The sequence below is a fragment of the Chanos chanos genome, chromosome 1, assembly GCF_902362185.1.
Source record: "Chanos chanos chromosome 1, fChaCha1.1, whole genome shotgun sequence".
NCBI lineage: Eukaryota > Metazoa > Chordata > Actinopteri > Gonorynchiformes > Chanidae > Chanos > Chanos chanos.
The window spans coordinates 57,688,794-57,714,300 of record NC_044495.1 but is presented as its reverse complement, the minus strand read 5'-3'; the positions used below and the strand labels follow the sequence as shown (position 1 = coordinate 57,714,300).

General features: G+C 43.9%; 1 protein-coding gene across 1 annotated transcript in view; it reads right to left on the bottom strand.

Annotated features, from left to right (window-relative positions):
- gpat2 (glycerol-3-phosphate acyltransferase 2, mitochondrial) overlaps positions 1–25,507 on the bottom strand; it is a 103,261-nt gene that overhangs the window by 30,559 nt on the left and 47,195 nt on the right. The window contains exons 4-9 of the mRNA XM_030766068.1: positions 1,752–1,841; positions 1,572–1,661; positions 1,428–1,481; positions 1,248–1,301; positions 1,077–1,166; positions 915–986 (exon numbers count right to left, since the gene is read on the bottom strand). Coding sequence (XP_030621928.1) covers positions 915–986; positions 1,077–1,166; positions 1,248–1,301; positions 1,428–1,481; positions 1,572–1,661; positions 1,752–1,841 — 450 coding nt within the window. The remainder of the gene's footprint in view (positions 1–914; positions 987–1,076; positions 1,167–1,247; positions 1,302–1,427; positions 1,482–1,571; positions 1,662–1,751; positions 1,842–25,507) is intronic.

Genomic DNA, 25,507 nt, shown 5'->3' with positions numbered 1-25,507 from the left:
CAGAAATTCTGACTTTGAAACTTTTTCACAAGCTTTGCGTTTGTACGTTTTCTCCAAATCTTTGATTAACTTTAACGAATTTTTTTGACCAAAAAAAAAAAAAAACCTGTTACAGACTCCTAAATGAAATCTCTTATTCTCCTAATTCTTAAAACATCTTCCAAAAAAAAAAAAACTTTCAGTTGCATTAAGATTTTTCTTTTCCACGGTTGCTAAGGAACAGGAGTGCAGTTGGAACCCTGTCCATTCTAGAATGACGTTCCAAATAGAAGGGGGGGGGGGCAGGGCAGAATCAGGAGGGTAATGGAAATAAAAATGAAAGCAAAAAAAAAAAAAAAAGCGAGTGCACCGGAGCTGTCCGCGACAGAACAGGTCCATCAATCCGGCGACTTCAGTCCTGTCATAGGACGCTGAATCGCAGGTGGACAGAGGAGCAGAAATTTTCTGGCTCTGGGGAAGAAAGGTTCAAATACCTGACAGCACAAAGAAGAATGTGAAGAGTAATGGCGAGCAGCTGGTCTGAGTTAAGAGATACATAAGAACACATTCCTCTTCAGAGAGGAGCCGGTATGACAGAGTGAGACTGCAGTATGGGGAATGATAGAGTTGCATTTGAAACTACAATCTAAGCCTTAGGCAAGGCTAAAGTTTGACTGACACTTAGACCATCCAGTATCACTACAAACATCATCAAAGGGAATTTTCAGATTTTTTTTTTTTTTGTGGTTTGTATTTGTTAATGTTACGAGAGTAACATGTATTTATTATTAGTATGTATTCAGATGGGGGAGGGGGGGGGGGGTGGTGAAACAGGTCCAATGGAAGGTTCTTACAGTGGGCCGGCCAGGTGGTGAGGCCTGTAGAGAGACTGTCTCTTCAGGGCATTCTCCTCTGGATACCTCCATGAGTCACACGGGCACAGCTTCAGGTAGGGGAGTCACCTGTGAGAGAGAGGACACAGGCACACTCTCAGGTATGGCAGTCACCTGTGAGAGAAAAGACACAGACACACTCTCAGGTACGGCAGTTACCTGTGAGAGAGAAGACACAGACGCACTTTCAGGTACGGCATTCACCTGTGAGAGAGAAGACACAGACACACTCTCAGGTATGGCAGTCACCTGCGAGAGAGAAGACACAGACACACTCTCAGGTATGGCAGTCACCTGTGAGAGAGAAGACACAGGCACACTCTCAGGTACGGCATTCACCTGTGAGAGAGAAGACACAGACACACTCTCAGGTACGGCAGTCACCTGTGAGAGAGAAGACACAGGCACACTCTCAGGTATGGCATTCACCTGTGAGAGAGAAGACACAGACACACTCTCAGGTACAGCAGTCACCTGTGAGAGAGAGGACACAGGCACACTCTCAGGTATGGCAGTCACCTGTGAGAGAGAAGACACAGACACACTCTCAGGTACGGCATTCACCTGTGAGAGAGAAGACACAGGCACACTCTCAGGTACGGCAGTCACCTGTGAGAGAGAAGACACAGACACACTCTCAGGTACGGCAGTCACCTGTGAGAGAGAAGACACAGGCACACTCTCAGGTACAGCAGTCACCTGTGAGAGAGAAGACACAGGCACACTCTCAGGTACGGCAGTCACCTGTGAGAGAGAAGACACAGACACACTCTCAGGTATGGCAGTCACCTGTGAGAGAGAAGACACAGACACACTCTCAGGTACGGCATTCACCTGTGAGAGAGAAGACACAGACACACTCTAAGGTACGGCAGTTACCTGTGAAAGAGAGGACCCAGGCACACTCTCAGGTAATGCATTCACCTGTGAGAGAGAAGACACAGACACACTCTCAGGTATGGCAGTCACCTGTGAGAGAAAAGACACAGACACACTCTTAGGTACGGCAGTTACCTGTGAGAGAGAAGACACAGACACACTCTTAGGTACGGCAGTTACCTGTGAGAGAGAGGAACCAGGCACAGTTTCAGGTACGGCAGTCACCTGTGAGAGAGAAGAGGAAGAGGAAGTCTGGGAGTCTTCAGAACAGCAGAGAGCAAAACACTCACTGTCTCTTGCATGCTAATGGCTAGAGATGTCACAACTGCTTGCATTTAAGCTATGCATAAGCACGTTTTCTCTCTCTCTCTCTCTCTCCCCCTCACACACACGTACACACGCACTCACATGTTGAGCTGCCTTTGTCCAGGAAGTGACTCAATGTAATTACGATTTTTCATGGAGTGAGACTGTGCGCTTACCCATCAGGTATGCGTGTGCTCATCTCTTAGCATCACTGCGCTACAATCTCCGCCAAAAGCCCAAAACGATCCATCCTGCTGATGCTCATAAAACTCCAATTAACTGGAGACTAAGATAAAGCTTAGGACAACATCCCTGACAGAAACTGTGGTTGAGATTTTGTCGACAGATCTTATGAACTCGATTTATAAAGCTTATGTTGAAATACCTGACAGAGGTCAGGAAAAAGGGGGCTTTAGTTACGCTGATTTTGGCTGGAAAGTTCTCCAAAAAACACCCCCAGAAAAACAACAGAGGGCATTAATATTGAAATCCGAGGGAACGTGCTTTATCATCTGGGTTACAGCAGACATAGAAACTGGGCATGCTCAGCCCTGGCAGTGAGTCTCTCCTTCCAAAAAAATACAATTATTCCTTTTCTCTCTCTCTCTCTCTCTCTATCTCTCTCTCTCTCTCTCTCTCTTTCTCGCTCTCTTTCAGACAGAGGGAAAGAGGAGAGAGTGCTGGCAGAAATTTCAAACTCGCATCATCTATCAAAACAGGGGCCCATAGCTACAATTATTGTCAGCCAACCGCCACCAACCGCCACCTCCACCTCCTCTCCTCTTTTCTTCCCTCGCTCGCCTCTTCTCCTGCGCATCTCTCTCTCTCATTAACCAAATGGCACGGAAGAGGCGGCACAGGCGTGAGTCACGGGCGTGTGAATGGCAGAATGCCGTCATAATTCAATAGCCATTTCACGGAGGGGCCAGGGCAGCCCTGCCAAAGCAATCGAGCTGACCGGGGAGGGTTGGGGGGCTGGGGGTTTGGAGACTGCTTGCAATCATCGCATAAACACTTTCAATGTGAAAGTGAGCACATGTGTGGAGAAAAACACACACACACACACACGCACGCACACTGAATAAACACTTATCTGCACTCATTAAAAATACATGTCTTCTTACCTTGGACACACACACACACACACAGATACTACGTATCATAATCTCTCTGATACACATACTCAGTCAAACGATTATCACTAACACGCATCACTGACCTCATGTCCTGTTCTCCTTCTCTGCGGTTTATAATAAAATTACCTTATCACAAATTAGCCTCCCACTTTCTCTCAACAGGAATGAAACAGCTGTCTCCTTACATCCAATTTCTCTCTCTCTCTTTCTCCCTCTTTCTCACCCCAGTTTTGAGAAGGTGAGAGGGGGTGGGGGACCCTTGAGAATAACTGTAAGACCCCTTAGTTAGAGTAAATGAACACGTTTGAGATGGCAGAGAGAGAGACACACTGCGACAATACAGGAAAATGTACAGTTACGTTTGTGAGTACCTTCGAGTAACATCGACACATTATCACTCTCCCAAAAACGCAAGGGAAGAGAATATGTGTTTGACCATGACTTATTTACCTCTGTTTACCACTCATAAGCAGTTTTTAAGAAGAATCTGATGCGGCATTACTCATTTTACAACTGCACAGAACAATGCGAGCCTCTCTGCAACTCTGACAAATCTATGGAAATATAGTTTATATATATATTTTTTAGGGAAATCGATAATGTTAATTATTTTCAAGAGGCTCTCTGAGAATGTCTGACTCAGCGAGTTGTACCCAAGTTTACGTTTAAAAAACGGGTCACAGCTCAAAAACTCTGAGGGAATTGAAAAAAAAAATATATAAAAATGTCGACTAGCAAGCTGTGGTATTGATTTATGGTAATGTAACCCAATAAGATGGGTCGCTGTTCATACTAATGCAGACAACCCCTAAGGTGAACAACTTCTTTTTTTTTCTTTCTTTTTTCTTGCAAATGACAGCATTTATGTCCTGAATTTTGAACCTTACTGTGCAAAATGTCAGTGAAAGAGCTCACCAAATTCAACTAGCTAGCTCAACATCAACTGAAACTCTGGTATGCGTTCCCCCCCTGAGAGTAGTGTAATGCCACAAAAACATCGCCCTCTGCAGGCTAAGACGTGCACCACCTTCTGGAACGTTTCTTTTCAAGGAACAGTTTTCACTTTCAAATCACCAACGAGAATTCCCCTGTACTCCCACCCCAGTCATTCCCGCCGTAAAAAAAAAAAAAAATTAACAGGTAAGTATGTAAATAAACTCTTCATTCTCTTCATTCACTCTTCATTTCTTCATTCATTGCCTTTGTCAACAGCGCAACAAAAATAAGTATATTATGCTCCAGTTGTAATTTACATTTGGGACGAGACCCTGTCCTTTTGAAACAACTGTATTAAATTTCTGAACCCCCCCCCCCCCGCCCACCCCACACCTGTCAATCAAAATGTATTTGATTGACAGGTGATTGGGACCTGTCACAAACGCTCTCATAAGGCTCTTCTCCTTGTGTGCTTTCCTTTTTACCAACAGCACTGTGTTCGGCGATACCAAACAGGAGTCACATGAATGCCTTATCGAGATATCGAGGTTTTCATTATCCAGTCACTTCAGACCGGTGGCCAAAAGAAGCCGGTCACAAGGAGATGGATCACGAATTGGAACGGGTCCAACGCAAAGTCCGAAAACAAACACATTTTTTTTTTTTGGACCACCGAGCACTTCGTGTCAACATCCCTGGAAAACCAGCAGTCCCCATGAACTGTGCAGAAAGTTAAAAAACAAAGACAAACCCAACACAACTTCAACTCCAACTTCCACTACTCTCTATTCTACACTTCCACACCTTCATCTCCTAAACTCAGTCCCTTTCTCTGACCCCCCCCGCCCCCCCCCCCAATCCGTTTTCCCTTTGTTCTGACTCTTGCTCTTTTGAACCCGTCCGACGACGTGGTGCCTTATTATTTTCGCCGGGATTGAGCGTCCGCAGAAGGCCTGTCGTTCAATAAATCATCGTGTTGGTCTTGGTCTTCGTGGAGCGAGTGCTGGACAGATCACTAAATAAAACATCACACACACACAAAAAAAAAGCACAGGAGAAGACCGAAAAAAAAAAAACCCCGAAGACCGTCTATCTCCGGATATCTCGGCCGGGTTCACCTCTACCAAATCGTGCTCAGACTCCTGTATCCATATTTTTTGGCTGTCATTACTCATATGTTTTTCTACCCCATATTCTAGAAGTTTCCCCGTTCAGAGCCAAAATATAAATTTCAAGTGCCCACGTACAAATGTTACAGTGTAATTGGGTAGGAACTGAAAAAAGTCAGCTACACAGCTGGACTTCCAGTTGAAGTGGGGAAAAAATAAAGAACAAAGCTGGGGTCATGTTTTTGGGCCGGCAAGAACAGGCTGTGGTAACCTGTGGTTGTTTACCTGCGAAACTTGAGGTAAGAACACGCAAGCAGCCTCCGCCAGTTTTCTGTCCACGACCGTTTGTTTCAGAAATCCACTCCCGAGGTGGATTTTTCTTTAATGGGGCTGACCCGGACCCCGCAGAACCAATTTACCCATAAGTCCCATCTGGCAAGGCAGGATAGTGTTGCTAACCTTAACCACGCAATTCTTTTTTTTTTTTAATTAACTCCTATATCGTGTTAGAATTGGTGCGATCGTGTATAGGTTTGAAATGGGGGTTCAGCCAAAAGGTGCAAACACAGACGGGTCTGTTCCGCTAATTAGAGCGTCACTTGGCACCGTCCACCGTCATCTGATTAGGACTAATTCTCGTCTCGCCCCGGTGATAAGAATTAGACAACGCGTAACTGGATAAAGGAGCATCGTTTCATTCCGGGCCAAAAAATCCTCTGGTGCAATCCTGAGATGACCAGAAACCTAACCTTCTCACCCTTTGATTCCTGCCTCCCCACCACACACACACACATATATACACACGCACACACAGATATACATACATACACACAGATATACACAGGCGCACACACACACATACATACATACGCACGCACACACATACATACATACGCACGCACACACACACACACACAAAACAGAGGATTGCGAGGATTTGGATCACGGTCCGGAAGATAATTGCAATAGGATTTCCCTGAAGCTTCCAAAATAGATTTTAGGTGGATTTGGTTACAAGTGTTATTTGGTTATAAAACTGACGCCAATGTAAAAACACATTATGTAACCATCTTAATCAAATCTAACAGAATACTGTGAAAGGTAATTCAACAATGGATTAAAAAATGCCAGCGCTTTTCAATTTTTATGTTACCCGGAATACAGCCCAAGGGAGAACCGGCACTAATACACAGGGAATGACAAGCTCTTGGAATATAAAACAGAGCAGGGCCAAACATGCATGAGTGCGAGTGAGAGTGTGTTTGTGTGTGAGAGAGAGAAAAAGAGAGAGGAGATATTTTTGTTCCTCTGTATTGAAATAAATAAAAAATAAAAAAAATCACAGATGAAATGCAATTCAAGAGCAGCTGCCCCAATGTGAACCATGTATTTGTTTGGAAAATATAAGAGTGTGTGTGTTTGTGTGTGTTTTTTGTGCCATTTGAATCAGTTTCATGAAATGAGCCCAATCTTGATAAACAGCAGATTCGGCTGTCACAATGGCCTTGGTTTTATTTATTTCTAACATTTAAACATTTCACGTGTTTGCTTGTAAATTAATTTTATTTGTACTGCTAGTAGACTTTTTGCCTATTGTAAATGCAGTTAAACTGAACCCTCCCATCCTGAAACAAACAAACAAACACATATTACATAGTTTTGTGGGTACACTAAAATGAAACCACATGCTTAAAAGGTCATCAAAATTCACTCTAGCTGACACAATAATCCTCAACACACAGGAGCTAGATGAAGCCTCGCAAATTATATCATAGTTACGTCTGCAACAAATGTATTCACACTGACAGCAGACTTGTACCATTATGATAAATTTTCTTTCATCAGCTCTGAATCCAACTTTTTTTTTTTTTAATATATATACGTTTGCTTTTGATACGGTACCGTGGGCTCACAGAATCAAATCGATATTGGCACGGCAGGCAGGTAACGGGAGCTCTGATTCATCTCCGAACAGGAAAACAAGCCAAAGCAGTGCCAACATTTACTCTGACCCCACCGCTTCAATGGGGTATCGATCAGGTGTGCTGTGATTTGTGCGGCTACCGTTGGCGCGCGCGCACGGTCATGAAAAACATGAGTGGGACTTGTGTGTACCTACACCCGCTGTAATCATGAACGTCACGGGGACTTGATCAGGGAGCAGGAGCTTTAAGTATAAACTTAACACGTTTATAACAAACTTATTTTGAGTTAAAACTGAAGCTTAACTCACTGTGTGTGTGTGTGTGTGCGCGTACTTTAACGGGCTAAAATAGCACGTCCCCTCATCTCTGCTTAGCATTTAGCTGCCGGCCCAGCTGGTTCAGGGACAATCCGTCTTAACTAGCTGATCTGAGGTCCGAGCTTAGCCATCCCAAAAGACAAGGACAAAAAAAAATCCAGTATTTATTATAGATCATATCAACTTAAGAGGCAGGGAAAGGGGGAGTAAGCGCCGCGAGCGATGCTAACGGGCGGCTCTGCGCAAGTGTGCGAGCGCATTTCTGAGTGCGTCTACGCTGCCTCGTGAGTGTGTGTCAGCAGCGTGTGTGTACGTTAGGTTGTAGCATCATGGTACACGAGTCAGGTTTTGTGTGTGTGTGTGTGCACGCATATATCTGTGCTTGAGTGCTGCTCTAGATTCGAGATCAGGCTTTGTTTTGCCGGATGCAGGCAGTGTGCTTTTGCTCGCTCGGAGCATGGAACACAGGGGTCAAGCCGAGTGGGTGTGAAAGTGGGTGATTGCAACACAGAGGAGAGACCCTGATTGTCAAAAATAACGCTACGTGTGTGTGTGTGCGCGCGCTCTCTCTCTCTGTCTCCCTTGCTTTTTCTCCCTCTCTCTTTCTCTCTATCATCTTTCCTTTTACATGATTTTCAAAAGTAACACTGGGCTACTCTCTCTGCAAACCCTTGTCCTCACTCACCCACTCTTTCACACAAAAACACACACACACACACACAGAGACCACTGTGAGTGTGTATGGAGCTCGTACAATACTAGCATGGATGGTCAGTGTTGGACTGGCTTTTGTTGATTACATCATGCCAAATGATCATTCTTTCTGTGAAACCCTTTTTGCAATGATGATCATGAGAATGGTCCCAGCTCCCCCACCCTCCCCCAGATGTCACTCAAACTTCAGGCTGACAAGAGATGCAACCGACTTGATTTCTGACCTGCGACGTACTCACTCTGAGCTACATCCTGACAGACGTGAACTGTGAGAAGGTTTTCGAGATGAATTTACCACGGCGCCTTGACAGAAACGGCGCGGGTAAATTCCTTTTCGAATAGTGCGAATTTGCTGAATCGTCACACGGCCAGGAGTGATCTGTCTTCGGCTAATCTGTATGCCGTTTGTTCGGCGGATCTCTTGCGGGGCTGCTGTTGACGTGACGAGCGACCTCCCGGGGTGCGTGTGGAGAACACATTTCAAAGTGCTGAACCACAGCTCCCAGTTCCCTCACCTCCCGCTAATGCTCACAACAACTCCCCATCATGGGAGGAACACACATCACTGTCTGTTCATGTGTGTGGAGACGCTGCGATCCGTGTATACGCACGTGCGTATGTGCATGCATGTATGAGAGAGAGGGAGAGGGAGAAACGGAGACTTTCGCATGCTAATACCGCTAATCGCTGTTCCACACGGCTGTCCATCATTACCTCATCACGTACTCAGCCAGCCAGGGTTCTGGAGCGGCTCTGCCTGGCCCTGGGGCCGTTACCGATCGATGCTGAAGCGGTGGGAGGGGACCGCCCTAATAGGGTTTGGGGGCTGGGGGGGGGATAATTAATGTGGGAAACAGTAGGTTTGGAAAACCCCTTAAGTGGAACAGACTCCCGCTGGAACCCACTGAGAGAATTTTAATTACTGTCTCTAATATCATGTGGTGATGTCTTGGGACTGTGTATCTGAGAGAGAGAGAGAGAGAGAGAGAGAGAGAAAAAGAGAGAGAGGGGGGAAGGGGGAGAGATTGAGTGTGTTTGTGTCAGTGTGTGTGTGTGTCAGCATGTGTGTGTCTCTATGCGTATGCACATGCCTGTGTGTGGGACATGATTAAATTAATCCCAACGCTGAGGATTCTGTTTTTTGTGTTCTCGTTGTTCACATCAAAGCGTCGCCACCGCAGTGTCATCCTGAACTGTTCCAATTAATTGTCCCAAACTGACACACTCACTGGGCGAACAGGATTTATCAAATTCCTTAGGTAAAATCGCGTCACCAGATATTCAGCACTGGATAAGACCGATAACATATTTTTTAAAAAAAGACGTTTGGTCTCAAAACACAGCACTGTGAACAAAGTTAACAAGCCTCTGTAGAGATGTACATGAATACTGAATGCAAACGTATAGGTATGCAAGTGCCTATGCCTATATACGCTGACCTACATGCATTTTAATTCCAATTGCAGAGAGGGCCCGAGAGGGACTTTGTGTGTGTTCTATTCACATGCTTCTAGATTAACATGTTATCTGCGGTCTTCTGCGCGTGTGTGTGTGTAACACACTGCAGCATGTGCACTACATGCACAATGATTATCTGGATGAGAAACTGCGTTAGGCATTGGTCTTAATAGAGTCTGTTTCAAACTTGTCTGGTCAATACTTACCCCCCTCTCCCTGCCCTAAGTGCATTATTGAGAGTCATCACGTGGCCTCGATACCTGGCTCCCTGATTTGCTCACAAAATAATGACGGTTGTGTAGTGATGTCTGTGAGCATCCAGAGATGTGTTCAAAGAAGAGGATTACTGAAATGTTTCATATGAGAGAAAAAAAAAATGGTACTCAAATGAATGTTTTTGAATGAGGCTGAATCACTCATATGCATAAACATTGTGTTTGTGATTTGGCCGACATGAAAAATGAAGTGGAGGGATAGGTTTCAAACCATTAAGAGCGAAGTCGGCACAAAGAATGTTTTCGTGATGCACTGGAACGCTTGTGCTTGTCGAATATCATTGAAACAGACAATGGAGGAAATGAGAGTGTGCGTGCGTGTACGCTTTAGTAAGTGAGGGGGGTGGAGAGAATATATGTTTCTGTCTGATGACGGGTATGCAAGTGAGAGAGACCAATAATGTGTGTGTGTGTGTGTGTGTGTGTGTACACGCTAGACAAATCCCTTGGCAGCGGTTGTTCTTCCACCAGAAACACAGAAAAGATCAAAATAATTCTGCAGCTTATGGAATACATTATAGCAGAGTAGGGAGTACTGAAAAGTATTGATCCACATCCTGGGAGTTGGGGGAAGATGTAAGGGGCGGGGGGGAGGGGGGGGGGGGGTTGTCCATTACTGACTGTGTTTTTTCATGACCTCATGTTGTCCCTAGCAATTAGACTGTACAAAATACATAAAAAAGCAATAACCAGAAATGTCCTCAGTAAACGAATCTGGAGTCAGATATATCCAGACATCCCTTCAAAACAGTATTTAAAGAATTCTCTCCGAGGCTATCCTCTCAACTATCAAAAAGACTCCTTTCATCTCAAAATCATCAATTTGAATCATAAACATGATCACGCACTCTGTGTCATTTCACACTGTATGGTTGCCATAATAAAGCTCTTTCATACGGTCCAGACTCCATCAAAGGGCTGATAAAGTACCCAAGTCAGGTCATGTGATCGTTCGAAGGCCACTGGTGAACAGCCACTGCTTTGATTGGTTCCGTAGCGTGAACATAACAAAGCAGCTGATATTTATTAAAGCAGAAGAAAGAAGAAGAAGATGATGATGAAGAAGAAGAAGAAAGGGGGCAACATTCTAGATAATTTCAGAACGCATACTGGTTCCTAATGTGTGACAGAAGACTGTAAAGGGGAAGGAAATGCCGAACGATGGTATCTCTGTAATGACTTGAAATATTTTTTGAAACGAAATTTTCATTAAGAAACGGCATGTGTTAGGAGGCGCATGTTGTGCGTGGCCTCTATATTCCAATACAGCCGCAGGTACTTTGAAAATAGTGAGACTACACAGCTTTTAATACAGTTTCCAAAACAAATCTGAACTAAATGTCTAATCTAAACTAAACTAATGCCGCTCATTTTGCACGTGCGGGCATGGCATACGAACGCGGTCCTACTGGATCAATCTGAAGGACGGATGGCGCTTTTGTATCCATTAAAACCCTCACACAACAAATGCAATCTACCGTAGTACGAATCAAACAGCTCTCTTTCGCTGTCGGTTATAACGGTGCAGGTGTTCGAATAGAAACGCTAATTGTCCTGCTGGCACATTTAGCATCGGTCCTAATGGATAATCATTGCTAGCGCGCCGTTTGAACCTTTTCGACTTTTTTTTAGCAAACCGACCACGTTCCAGCCGTCATATGGTTTTAACGATGATATTTATTGGAGACAGCTCTGAACGATTAAAACAGGTTACGTGGCAGAGAATTCAGAGAGAGACAGAGAGACAGGCCAGGCGAGATCGAGTTAAGATTTATAATGAATGGTTTATTACGCAACGCACGTCTCTTGCTGTTTTTTTCGGCTGCCATCCCAAACTATGAATCAGCCGGGGAAAAAAAAAAATCACAAATCAAACCATTACACAGCGACTGCCTCTGCATCCCTACTGATTAATGACGGAACATTATCAAAGCTGTCCCGGTGCTATGCGCACACACACACACACACACACGCTAGCAGTCTACGTTCCGCCCAACCATCGCAAAAATTCCAGGAGTACATACATCAATCCAAAGTGTGCTACACATATCCTAATATGAGTTGCACGGCAGTCAAGTGATCTCGAAAAGGCAAAACTCAATAACTGTTAAAGACAGTCCATCTTAAACACACAGACTTCACTTCACTTACCCGCGTCTACGCAGTGATTATTTGTACCCTCAAATGTCCTGTAGTAAGGGTGTTTGATCTCTTATGCTTTTGAAGTCTGTGAGGATGCTATCTCCAACGTTTTTACTTTTAAGCCCCTCGAAACCTTCTGACTTCTGTATTCTTTAAGATGTTTCTGTTTGTTTTGTGACTTAAGTCACAATTAGGCACTCTATTCATAACAGAGCAGCTTTCCCAAGCAATGTGATTCTAGCTCGGTGTTTTGTTTTTAGAATTTTATTTTATTTATTTTTATTTTTTGGGGGGTCTTGTTTAAGTGTTTACAGGCAATAGTAATTTGCAATCAGAAAGACTCACCCTGTTCTAATTAACTCATATGTTTTATTAAGAGTTCAGTTCTGTTTTCTTTTTACTCTTTAAATACACATGAATGCAGATTTTGGTAAATTCGAAACACCGGTACACCTAATTCATAAAGCAAAGGGCTAAAGTAATCAATATGTAGATTGAATCATATCCGCAGTGCAGGCCTGGAGTAAAAAATGGGCCCTGTCTGTAATATAAAATGTGTACGCGTACAAAATGGGTGCCCCGTCAATGTCCAGACCGAGTCAGAGAATCCATGTTTCCGTTTCCTCTCCATATATTCTCAACTTTGGAGGGGAATAATTTACGGGCGAGGTGTCAGAGATATTGGAGTGACATTCTACACAACAGGCTTCAAATCTTCATGTAATTGGCAATTTTATGCTGCTATGAGATGTTGTGAATCCAAAGCTCCAGACCCTAATAGGCCTTACAGTAAAAAATGATAAAACAGAGGCAGAGAATTTCACAGCGTTGTTTCCACTTTCAAAAAAAAAAAAAAAAAAAAGCGTCAGTGTCGAGTTTTCCAGCGTCTCCCGAGCGTAACCCAATTTGAGCGTCTGACAGAGACAACTATGTTCCAACCAGCCAAAAGAGTTGATTCTATAAAAAAAAATCTCATCTCGGTTCTTCTAATCTAATCTGGAGGAGTCAGCGTTAACAGCTTTAAAGACGTTCGCACTCCTGCTTTAAAGGAGTGAAATGCGGTTTTGTTTGTTTTAAATGAATCTACGGATGATTTGGGTGTTCACACTTAAAGACCTGAAATTTTCATGGTTCTTCGTTCTTTCACCATGGTTCGTTTGGCTTCCTGAGCTCTTTAAGACAAACGGCTCGCTCGTTTTTGAAATACCGCAGGAGCGTGAAACCGATGTTAATAACGACCACTGTAATTCCTAAGTCAGGAGAAGTGAAGCACATAACGCTCTTTCTCTTTATCTCTCTCTCTCTCACACACACACACACACACACAAACACGAGCGTACACGAGTTCGCAGCTACTTGTTCAGCTTCAGGACAGTGAGTTCAAAAGTTTAAGGGTTCACAGACAGTCGATCGGACCTTAAAACTTTTTAATCGCTGATATTAACCAGGCATGACGGAGAGAATGCAGAGCGAGGGAGGAGAGAGAGAGAGAGAACAGAGGAATCAAAAGGGATTATAAAACCAGAGAGAGATAGCTTCACACCATGAGCGGACTCAGCCTTAACGTCGACGTACAGCGCTTTTTCCTCAAATACCAAGCGGCTAACATGGCATCTGCACTGCAGTCTCAGGCTGTTTGTGGAGATGAAAAAGGGAACAGGGTGGATATCAGTCTGTCGACGTAATCACCATTCAGACACCTGAATCTCTTGGAAACTACAGTCCCTCAAAGCGTTTGTGCCGGCAAAGACGGCTCTATTGGCTACGCGTTTCCATTTTCGCGGCATCTCCTGCTGAAATCTTTGAAAGTTTTTTTTTTGATGTTCATATCTGCTGTGTGTATGCTATGGTACTTCAGGATAACCAGCGAAATCTATTCCAGCCAAGTGGGCCAAATGTGCATGTCCACGGCAAGGCGCAAGATGGTACCATTTAAAACGTAGATTCAGGGCAAACACACTCACACAAACACACACACACAGAAGACGCTAATCTGTTCAACGTAATTCACACAAACTGTCACTATTTGGGTTTGTCTACAGTCTATACTGTACATATCACATGACATCTGTCATCCTCGCAGGGTGCTTGTAAAACAGAGCGGCCTAGCAAGTCTGACACACACACACAAACACACAGAATATGCACAGGCATACAGGCACGCAAGTGGCGCCCCAACCCAGAGAGAGAGAGAGAGAGACGAAAAGAGAGAGAGACGAAAAGAGAGAGGGAGTGAGACGAAAAGAGAGAGAGAGAGAGAGAGAGAGACACGAAAAAAGAGAGAGGGAGTGAGCTAGACCGGAGGGCTGATGAAGGTCTTATGATGGTTCGTATGAAGAGAAGAGAGAGAGAGAAAAAGAGAGATAGAGAGAAAGAGGGAGAGAGAGAGAGAGGCTGATAAGAGTCTAATACAATCAGCTCAACTACAGGACATGTGAGATTCATTTACCTCAGGCAGGGACATTAAACGCTGCTAAAAAACAAGAGATGAAAAAAAACAAAAAAACAAACAACTACATTCTTGCGGCGAGAGAGAGGGAGACGGAGAGAGAGAGGAGGAGGAGGAAAAGAGAGAGATGACGGAGAAAGAGACTGAGGTTGAGAAGGGGACATAAGGACAAGCTTATGTCATTTCTTAAATAATCAATAGATTGGCAAGCGAGAAAGAAAGAAAGAAAGAAAGGCAGAAAGAAAAACAGAAAGACAGGGGAAATGATATCAACTGATCTAACCAGGGTGGAACTACTACAAATGTGGACACACATTATACGTTTGTCTAGGAAAACAGACAAATTTTGTGATGGGAAGGAAAAGAGAGAAAGAAAGCAAAGAAGTGCATGTGTGTTCCCCAGGATGACAGTCTGGATTTATTCAGATAGATCTGAAAGAGAAAGAATAAAGACTTTTAAGTTCTTTCCAATCTTTCAAATCATTAAAGCAGTTGCTATAAAACACAGTACCTCTCCGAGGAACAACATCAACAACAACAACAAAAACCTGTCTGTGCTTTTTCCTTGAAGATGAATAAATACAACATCATAAGACAATATCAAAAAAAAAAAAAAAAAAAAAGGCCCCACAAACACTGACAAAATGGAGGAGGAGGAGGAGGGAACAAGGAGCTGAATGAGACTCTGTGAAGCACAGGAGGTGAAATCCGGCAACTGCTCCAAAAACATCCGTGTTTCCCGCCGCTCACGGTCTCTGCATGCGACACCTCGCTCCCCGTGTCAAACGCGAAACACACACAGGCCTTGTGTTTACCGTATGCTCTCGTATGCATTGACAAGCTAAATAGCATATGGGAGACTCATGCCTAGACTTATCCCTGCTAACGTCCCATCCATACTCACAGGCTGTATTTATATACCGCCGTGTGCACATGGCGGTTGATAACTTTGGCGTAAAATTGCCTCTTAGAAATACCGACGCACAGGTGTCGGGTTCTGCAGTAATGGCCTGTGCTTTTCTGGGTGTTTTGCATACGCGCAGAGAGGATTCATGCGGACTTGCTTTGTGCTCAGCGAGGTGGAAAATGGATAGATTTCACAGGGGGAAATGCAGTGCACTGATAAGAGAAGCAGATTGAGAAGGTTTATATCTGCTGCAAACAGATCTTTATATCAAAAAAAAAAAAAAAAAAAAAAAAAAAAAGAAGTGAGAGGCCGGTCGGTATTTCACGTTATGCAAGGTCAGGTTAATGCCGCATGACTCGCGTGCTCATTCGGTCATCTGTCATCGAGCCAAAATGTCGAAGCAGTTAGAAGAAGACGGTGCCTCAGCATCCTAATCATGGTTCTCAATTTAAAAAAAAAAACCCCACTCTGACTGATGAGCAATGCTCTTTAATATTGATTAACATATTAACAAATGTTCTACACCATAAATCTGGCTTCTAGACAACGGCAATGTTAAACAAGCGTGTACCCACACCCACACCCCACACTTCAAGCAAGATGGAGAAGCAACTGGAGGTCTTCAGAAAGAATCGGACGTAGCTGTTAACTGTGAAATGGAGGCGTGAAAATAGGAGCACCTGACGAGATGATTGGGAGCGAAATATCACTGTGGAGATTGAGTTGCACCGTTTTTCCTCTCCTTTCCTCTATATAACCATTCCATAGATTACAGATGAAAACCACTGCACGGAAACTTATGGACAGAATTCAGTTTCAGACAGTTAAGACTTTATATAAATAGAAAAAATGCTCTGACTAGTTGTGAAGTTAAAGAGATATTCTACATTATAATCTTCCTAAAAAAAAATTTTTCCCTTCTTTTCCCTTGCTTTCTCTCCTCCTTTTTCTCTTCCCTCCTTTTTCTTTCTCTTTCACTTCATGCACAGTCACACACACTTTATTACAAACATAACAATCATTTGCAACCGCACTCATCCACTACACTCAGGACTATTTAAATTCAATTAGGATTTTTTTCCATCACCTTGAGTAAAACATCTGCTGAAACATCTGCTTTCTATCAACAACACTTTAGACCACCTGATTTAAGGACTGTACCCGGTTTCTCTTTCTCAGTTGTATACATAGTCATCACTCAACTTTGCCGACACACTCCAGCAGTTACACTGAAATAGCGGCACAACACAATCACAAAGGCGGCTGGAGTGCCGCGGAATCACGTTAACTTCTGGTTGTCATCACGCCTAATACAGAAAGGCATAACGTAGGAACATAAAATAAAAAACAGAAGAGTTACGAAGGTAAGGTAAACCATCCGCCAGCCATTCTAATCTTAAACAGACATTTCATGGTTGCCTTAAATCCTCAGAATTCGCTGATGTGACATTGCTTTTACAAAGACACGTGCTAATCTCTGAAACGGGAAGGTTACCTATATAACACGCTGACAGCATTGTTAGTATGCTAACGTTATCGCTAGTCAGTGAAGCGACATCGATAATAATCTAATACTACAGCTGACGTGCTAAAGGACCGCTAACATGTCAAGACCGTATCGTTCCGGCTCCCTGTATGTCTGCGGTTATGTCATGCACAGCCACGCGGGTGTAAGAGCATCTCCTCACAGTCCTTGTGAGATAATGCAATCCGGCCTGCAGGGGGTTTGTATAATGCTGACTGCTCGGGAAGAAGGCCAATGTTTCATCCCTGAACGGGCTAAACATGCAATAAACCTCATTTTCACCCGCTACGAAAAACTGAAGCGTTTGCATTTTTTTTTTCAACACGAACTGAGTGGGTAGCTTCTCTTATCCACTTCTCTACCTACCGCAATCTCTTCGCCCCTGTCTCACGAGAGAGAAATGAAGATTACTGGTGGTGGCTCTAGTTACGTTTCAAAACAGAAAAAGGACGCGAAGATATTTGAATGGGAAGTTTTCCACTAGTAATCTCTCTCTCTCTCCCTTAGCTTGGAGGTACAAATCTTCTAAGGGATAACACAAAAATATTTTAAGGACAGGTTCACCGATTTTGTTCGTAAAACAACTCCATCGGAATGGCCTCATGCTTCCTCTGGTTGTGATGGATGAGTTTAAATATGGTAATATTTTATATGGAAGCGAGGGTGTAGATTATGTTACGAATTTACAAAACCATTTACAAAACAGATAATTTCTGTCGTATCAAACCATGAACGGTCATTAGTGGAACAATGGGAGTGGTTAGTCAGGCTAATTCAAATTATAATGTCGTAATTTTAACATCTTCAAACTCCCTTTGCCATTGCCAGTTTAATTTAAATTTAAATTAAATGTTAAAATTTAAAATGGGTCATTTTAATAAAAATACACTCAGACTGTACTAAAACTAAGATGAGCAGGGATAGTGTCATTATGTATGTCTCACACGGAGCTTAACGAGGTCAGTAAAAGCATTAATAATAACAAAAACACTTTTTTAAAATTAGTAATATTATTCAAAGCTGCTTTTAAAGTCAAGACGACCTGGTTACAGCTCAGAGGTGGGGTTTTTTTTTTAAGCTCCTCTGTGACTAACAAATAGAACCAGTCTGATAGCGTCATAGATTTCATTTTGCAAAAGTACTGGATGTACTTCCTCACCCAAAAAAAAAAACAACAACAAAAAACAAAAAAAAAATCCCCCCCAAAAAACATACGGCTGCCCTGTTTTCAGAGAGCCGGAAGGCGTTTTTTGGTTCATCATCAGCGATGTCTTTCTAATGGGAGTCTTCATAAGCCCAATAACCCAGCACACACAGCGTTCCGCCACTATCCCCAAACCAACCACCAGTCTCCCACCCACTGACATTCACCTCCTCCTCGCTCTCGTGGGGGCTCCAACCTCCGCCAGGCTTTGACAAGACCACTGAGTCATAAAAGTTATTGTGCAAAGTCAGTAAGGTAATTATGACTCCATAACTACCTTTGGTTGTCCCAAGGGTAGAGTAATATACTGTGGGTATGGCAGCTGCAGTGTGCCTTTCAAGGCACCTGGGTTTTAAAACTTGTAAAGATTTTGTTGTTTGTGAAATGCAGACCGCTGTCTGCAGATGTCCTGGAGGAGAATTATACTGCGAGAGAAGAAATTCTGAACAAACTTTTACGGCGTTTGCTGGAGCTGTACGCTGAGCTGCAGAGAGCAAGGTTTTACAGTTCTGAAACTTTTTTTTTTTTTTTTTTGGTAAATAGAAAACTTTTGGTTATGGCGACACGACTATAATTTTGAATTTTGTTTTTTTTCACTCCAAAACAATGCCAGCGTCGTGCGAGCTAAAAGGACAGGTCCACCTACATCCTGCCATCACCAAAAGATCTTGACTGAACTTACACTGGCACGGATGAAAACGCTCCGTTTGCGGGCATACCAGGTTTGAATAAACTGTGATGTCGAAATACGCGGGACTTCACAGAGCCCAGATGTGCCCAGGCGTTGTGCTGGGACAGACTTTGTCAGCCGTTCTTTGTTGCGAACATGAGAGAGAGACAGACAAGAGAGCAGAAATACAGAGGAACAGAAAAGAAAAGAAGAGAGAACTACATGTAGGCAGAGAGACACAAAAGACTTTGGCACAAGAGAGACAGACACACACACACACACACACACACACAAAAAGCAATAACTGCTACTGTCACTGCAGCTGTTCGGGGGAAAAGAAAGATCTCGCCTTGGGAAGAGAAGAAAGAGACAGAAAAGGGAAAAAAAGAGGGAGAAATAGCACATGTCCCTTGATCCTTGAGAGAGGGAGAAACAGCCAACACTCGGGCCTCGAGTCTCAGTATCCGCTCTGATTCCGCCCGGCAGCAAGCGTGAAGAGCTTTATAGCAGAGAATAGATTTGGGGGTGAGTGAGTGAATGGTTTTACTGACGGGCCGCACCCACCAGAAAGGTTTTGGTGACGGGCCGCGCCCATCAGAAAGGTTTTAGTGATGGACCGCGCCCATCTGAGAGGTTTTAGTGACGGACCACGCCCATCAGAAAGGTTTTAGTGACGGACCGCGCCCATCAGAAAGGTTTTATTGACAGACCACGCCCATCAGAAAGGTTTTAGTGACAGACCACGCTCATTAGAGAGATTTTAGTGGAGTGTCTCAGAGTCTCTGAGACATGAAAGATTCTCTCCCTGCGCAGTTTTATGCTCCAGTGGAACGAGAGACATATTCATCATAACCGTTTACGATCCAAAGCCGAAAAGCCGTCACCCAACTTCTAACTCTCTCCGCCAAACAATTTGTTGGCTGTGGCATTTCAGACGACACATTGCCTTTAAAGGATCTGAAATCTGTATTGTCTTCTGCTGTGGATGCATCAGAAATCAAAACTTCTTTCTGTCATGATTAAAGAATAAATCACCAAGAACAGTGGAGGGTGTCCGTCAAGATGTCGTAAACCATTACCCAGGTCAGACATATCATTGCAATGCTAATCTAGACCTACTGAACCGCTGCCAAGGAAAAAAAAGTCCAAGTCAAATTGATTTGTTGTTGATTTTTCATCCAAGACAAGACATCTATGTGAAGTATTCCAGATGTTTCTCATTTCCTTTTTTTGTGGTCACTGGATGACAGAAAATTCTGCTGTTTGGTATCTGTATCTGTCATAGGAGAATGAAACTCATTTTTTTTTTTTTTTTTTAAATTGGAATGGCTGCCCTGTGTTTGAGGTGTTTGGAAAAATTTGCATCAGTATTCTGTCACGAGCCTCCCGTGCAAATACCAGCGGTGTGTGCGCTCCATTTAAGGGCATCTTCACTGAAGAGAGGAGGAAAAATCAGAAACACGTTTTAGCCCACACCAACTTTTTTTTTTTTCTCCTCTTCCCTGGAAAAAGGTATGTTGTCTGAAGTCTCCAGTACATTCAGTGAAAACACAAATAAACAAATAAATGAATACCATCTCTTAAATGTCTCCAAACTTGTAAGCCTCCGGTTTCTGTCTGTTTGAACTCCACACGAATGTTTAGATCCGTTTGTGTTTTTATTTAGCCCATTATGTAACACAATTACGGTAACTGTCTGAGAGACGGAAGGAAAGAGAAAAGAAAAAAAAAAAACAGAACAAACAAACAAACAATAATGATTCTGAGAACATGTGAAGTAACAAGCAACTATACAATCTGATGTCAAAACCTTGAGCTCAAGATTGTTTCCAGGCAACAGGGAACAAGTCCTTATTAAGAACGGTAATCATATTTGGTTACGATAACATATATAGTCAAGGAGGTGGGTGAACTGCACACTGGCCTTCTCTGTATAACAGGGCACAAATTTCCAAGTAGCCTATTTCCTGGACAACACATTTTTAACTATCCTGTATTTAATAAGGTACAGAACGAAATCTCTTCGTCTGCAGATAAACTGAGACGTGTTGAGCCATTAGCGTTTGTGGTAGAGAAAACTCCGGGTGTGCGATTGACAACAGAAGTGTTTCAGTCACGGACGGCGAATTAATTTTGCCTGGCGAAAATTACTGTATCAGCAGCTTGTAAACATTTGGGTTCCACAGAGTGGATTTGTTCTAAATCCGACCCATTCAATAAACAGAATGTACAAATCAAACATCACGAAGTTTATTTAATTTCATGATCCGGGACGCATGAACCAACTGTGTGTTCACCTTCACAATCGGGACTTTGTTCTCAGATCAGAACGCTCAGTGGGGTGAATAGATTGTTATATAGAGAGACGTTACTGAGTAGATGAAGTGCTCTGTCCAATGTCTTGATAATGTCGCCAGTCCAATGTGTGCAACGTTTGCCGAAGAACAAACAACAACAGCAACAACAACAACAACCCCCTAAACAATCATACGTTTTTTTGTCTGTGTGCCATGTCTGATGTCATGTACGCCACTCTTCAAATGTTTTCACACCCGTCTGTGCCGGCCTTCTCGGAAACTTATGCGAGAACGTTTAATCCTAGTCTTAATTCCTTGTGGGGTTTTTTTTTTTTTTTTAATTTCTCTCCCTCTCTGTCTCTCTCTCTCTCCACCAACCTCTCCATCACTCCTCTTGACTTACACAATCTGACTCCTCTCTCCCACTCTCTCTTTTCTGTGGGCCAGTAATGTCACCTCTCCTCTCCTTCTCCTCTCCATCACCTCTTCACACGCTGTGCCTTGCTGATAACCCTTCTGTCTAGACTGGCACCAGGAGGCACTGACTGATGGAGCGTCACTCCTCTTTGAATTAGGAGTAATGGCTGCGTGCCTTGGCTCTCTCGCGTTCTCCTTCCCTCCGCTGCCCTTCCTGGCCGCTTCCACGCTTCAGGGACACCCGAGACGATCGGCTGAGCTCTCGGATTCTCCGTCCTCGGGATGATCTCCGGGCTGGGAAATGAAGTCTAAGCTCTTCCCGGAGCCATACACGTCAGCTTCCATTTAGGCTCCCTGCCGCCGTGACTGATCCCTGCCGCGGTGTTTCACGACGCGTACGGAAAAAAAAAAAAACAAAAAACAAAAAACAAAAACAAAAACAAGCTTACGCCTCGTTAAGCAAGTTACGTTCAGATTCCAGAGTGCCGCAGTTTTACTGCTTCAATACAACTCAAGCTAGCTAACACAGCTCAAGCTAAAAAAAAGAAAAAAATTCCTTCCATCAAAACAACCCACACAAAGAAGTCTCAGATAACGGGTTTCTTGGCCAGTATTAAGTCAGCTAATGCTGGGAGACAGCTCAGGTAAGTACGTCAAAAAGTGAACCGCATCAGGCCTGGGCCCACACTGACAGTGAACATAAAGGCCTTCAGCAGAGACAGTTAATCAAAGACACACGCTTTATTCAGGCTTTTTTGGCTCTCTGTGTGTGTGTGTGTGTGTGTGTTACATAAGGAGTCGGCGTGAAGTCGATTAGCTCTTAATGGGGGATCTGTTAACCTTTCAGTTCGCTAGCTCTGTGCGGTCGCACACGAGACAGAGGGGAGGAGAGGAGAGGAGAGGAGAGGGAGAGGAGGAGAGAGAGAGGAGGAGAGTGGGAGAGTAGGAGCGAAATCAAATGAAAAAGTGAAAAGGGTACTCTGAGGGGATAACCTTTAGAAATTAGGAGGGTGCGAGCGGGAGAGAGAGAGAGAGAGAGAGAGAGAGAGAGAGAGAGAGAGAGAGAGAAGCAATGGGTAACAGAAATAGAAAGAAATGGAAAGAGTGACAAGGACAAAAGGAAAGTGCTGTATGAGAATGGAGAGTGGAACACAAACACATACGTCCTGTACATGCAGGGGAAAGAGAGGGAGAGAGAGAAAAAAAGACTGTGCTCTGTTATTGGTTCTCTGTTCCTCTGTAGTCCTTGTTACCATGTTCATAGAGAACTAATGGGAGGAACATGTGCCGTCATAAAAACGGTCTGCTTTTGCAATATTGTACACGACAGTCATGCCAATAATTGAAAGACAGCAAAAAAGAGGAAGAGGGAGAGGGGGAGGGAGAGAGAGAGAGAGAGCACAGATAATGGCTGTGTCTGAAATGGCATACTAGTCTACTGCATACTGGCCCAGTACACACTGTGTACTGCACACTACGCCCCACCCCTGTATACAGTATGGTACGCAATTATGAGAACTTTCGTGTAGTGTACTACACGTTTGCTATCGGTTGGGCCATTTGTTCTGTTAAAAACAAAGACACACTACAACAAATGTCTATCAAAAGTAACCCTATAAGAAAGCGTATGAAGATTTATTACACCAAAATATGCAACTGATACATTTATATTTGGAACTGCAGCTGGAGTTGAAGTTGTCCCCCATGTTTTTTGAATTTTTTGACAGTTGGAAATCATCGCGTTGCTTCATGGGATGCAGTACCCGACGAAGTGAGCTCCAGTTGTATACTGAAAATTTTCGCCAGAGTAGTGCATCATCCGGGTTACTGTCGTGTACGTCAAGATCAGTATACGACCAGTATGTAGCATGCCATTTCGGACACAGCCAATGTGTTCACTGAAAACATGAAACACACATGTCAACACAGTACAGTCAGGTGAGTAGAGAATACACATACACTCAGACCCAGGTGGATCAGTGTGATCACATCACAAATGTGTGTGTGTGTCAGCGCTGGTCCTCTGACTGAAATAAATATGGTTTTTTTTCCCCCTTATTCTGAATGCACAGCCCCAGAGCAGCAGCACAGATTAATACAAAATGTGTGTGTGTGTGTGTGTGTGTGAGAGAGAGAGATCTGAATACCCCTTTGGTCTGGCTGACATCAAACAACCGTAAAAGCATCCACCTCTCCCTGCTTTCCTCTCCCCCCCCCCCCGCTCTGTCTCTCACTCTCTCAGTCACACGCTCTTACTCTCTTCCCCCCCTGCTCTCTCTCTCTCTTACACTCCCCCCCCCCCCCCGCCTCTCACTCTCAGTCATACGCTCTCACTCTCTCTCTCTTCCCCCCCTGCTCTCTCTCTCTCTTACACTCTCTCTCTTCCCCCCCTGCTCTGTCTCTCACTCTCTGTCACACTCTCTCTCTCACTCTCTCTTCCCCCCCGCTCTCTCTCTCTCTTACACTGTCTCTCTCCCCCCCTGCCCCTCCCCCCCACTCTCTCTCTCTCTTACACTCTCTCTCCCCCTCACTCTCTTCCCCCTGCTCTCTCTCTCACTCTCTCTCACTCTCTCTTTTTCTCTATCTCGCTCTCTCTCCCCTTCTTTCTATTTATCTACCTCTTTGTGTCTGTCTGTGTCTTTTACACATCACCTCTCTGCGGCAACCAAACAATACGTCTAATACATATGTGTGTGTGTGTGATTCTAATTTTCATCCAAACCCTCCATTTCCTGCCCTGCTCTCTGCTCGTCTCTATTCAGACACACACACACACACTCACTCACACACACACTCACACACCCCCTCTAACACACACACACACACATATCCAAGCCCTCCATTTCCAGCCCTGCTCTCTGCTCGTCTCTATTCACTCACTCACACACACACACACAAGCACGCGCGCACACACACACAGACTCACACACCCCCTCACACACACACACAGACAAAACAGACTATTCCCTTCCATACACAACATAACCCACTCTGTCGTTTACCTTCCATCCATCCATCCATCCACCCATCCGTCCACCCGTTCATTCATTTGCTTCATTATCTCTTATAAGCTCAATTATTCATTTACACCCCTCGTTTATGAGCTGAAAATCGGGGGGGTTATACCTCCTCAGGGCCCTCGTCTTGCTTTTGACGGATTGCCTCATTTCTTTCGCATTAGCGCTCAAACTCTACCTGGAGATCATCATGAAGCAAAAGGAACTTCAGGACAATAACCCGCCCAATCACAATGACGGCGCTCTTTAAAAGAGAAGAAAAAAACACAACGTGTAATTACCTGCCGCGGTTCAGCTAACAGAAGGCCACAGACTAACCAAATTTAAAAAAAAAGAAGAAGAAAAAAACGAAACGCGTTAAACTGTGAGGGGAAAAAAAAAGGCTCCAGAAAGTGTTGGGTTGAGTAATACGTTCTGCGCCTTGATTAAACTGCGACACAAGCCTGCAGGATGTGACATCAGCAAAAAGCAAAAAATTGTAAAACCTACTGAAACGCAAGGTCTGTCTCTTTGTACAGAGGGTTTTTTTTTTTTTTTTTTAGGTGATCACAAAACAAAAGTCCAGGTCCGTTGACCCCGGCAGACACATGAAATTATGGCGACCGGTTTAAGATGCGAAAGGTTTTGGGCGAGTCTGCTTTTGTTTCTCCCCCGGCGCCGGGGACCGACATTGCCGGCCGATGGAAAAAGCAACAATTCTAATCATTAAACTTCACGGCATAAAACAAAGGAGTCCTAGCAGATAGGTGACCCTGATTTGACCTGTTACCCGTAACCATGGCACCAAAAGAGTCTGAATGAGACAAATACGGAATTTCATCGAGAAAAAAAATAAAGTGGGTGAGTGTGTATGTGTGTGTGTGTGTGTATCGTCGTGTATGTGTTGGGAGTGTGTGTCTGAATATTAGTCTGAATGCTGTACAAAAACAATAACTTCATTAAAAACAACAAC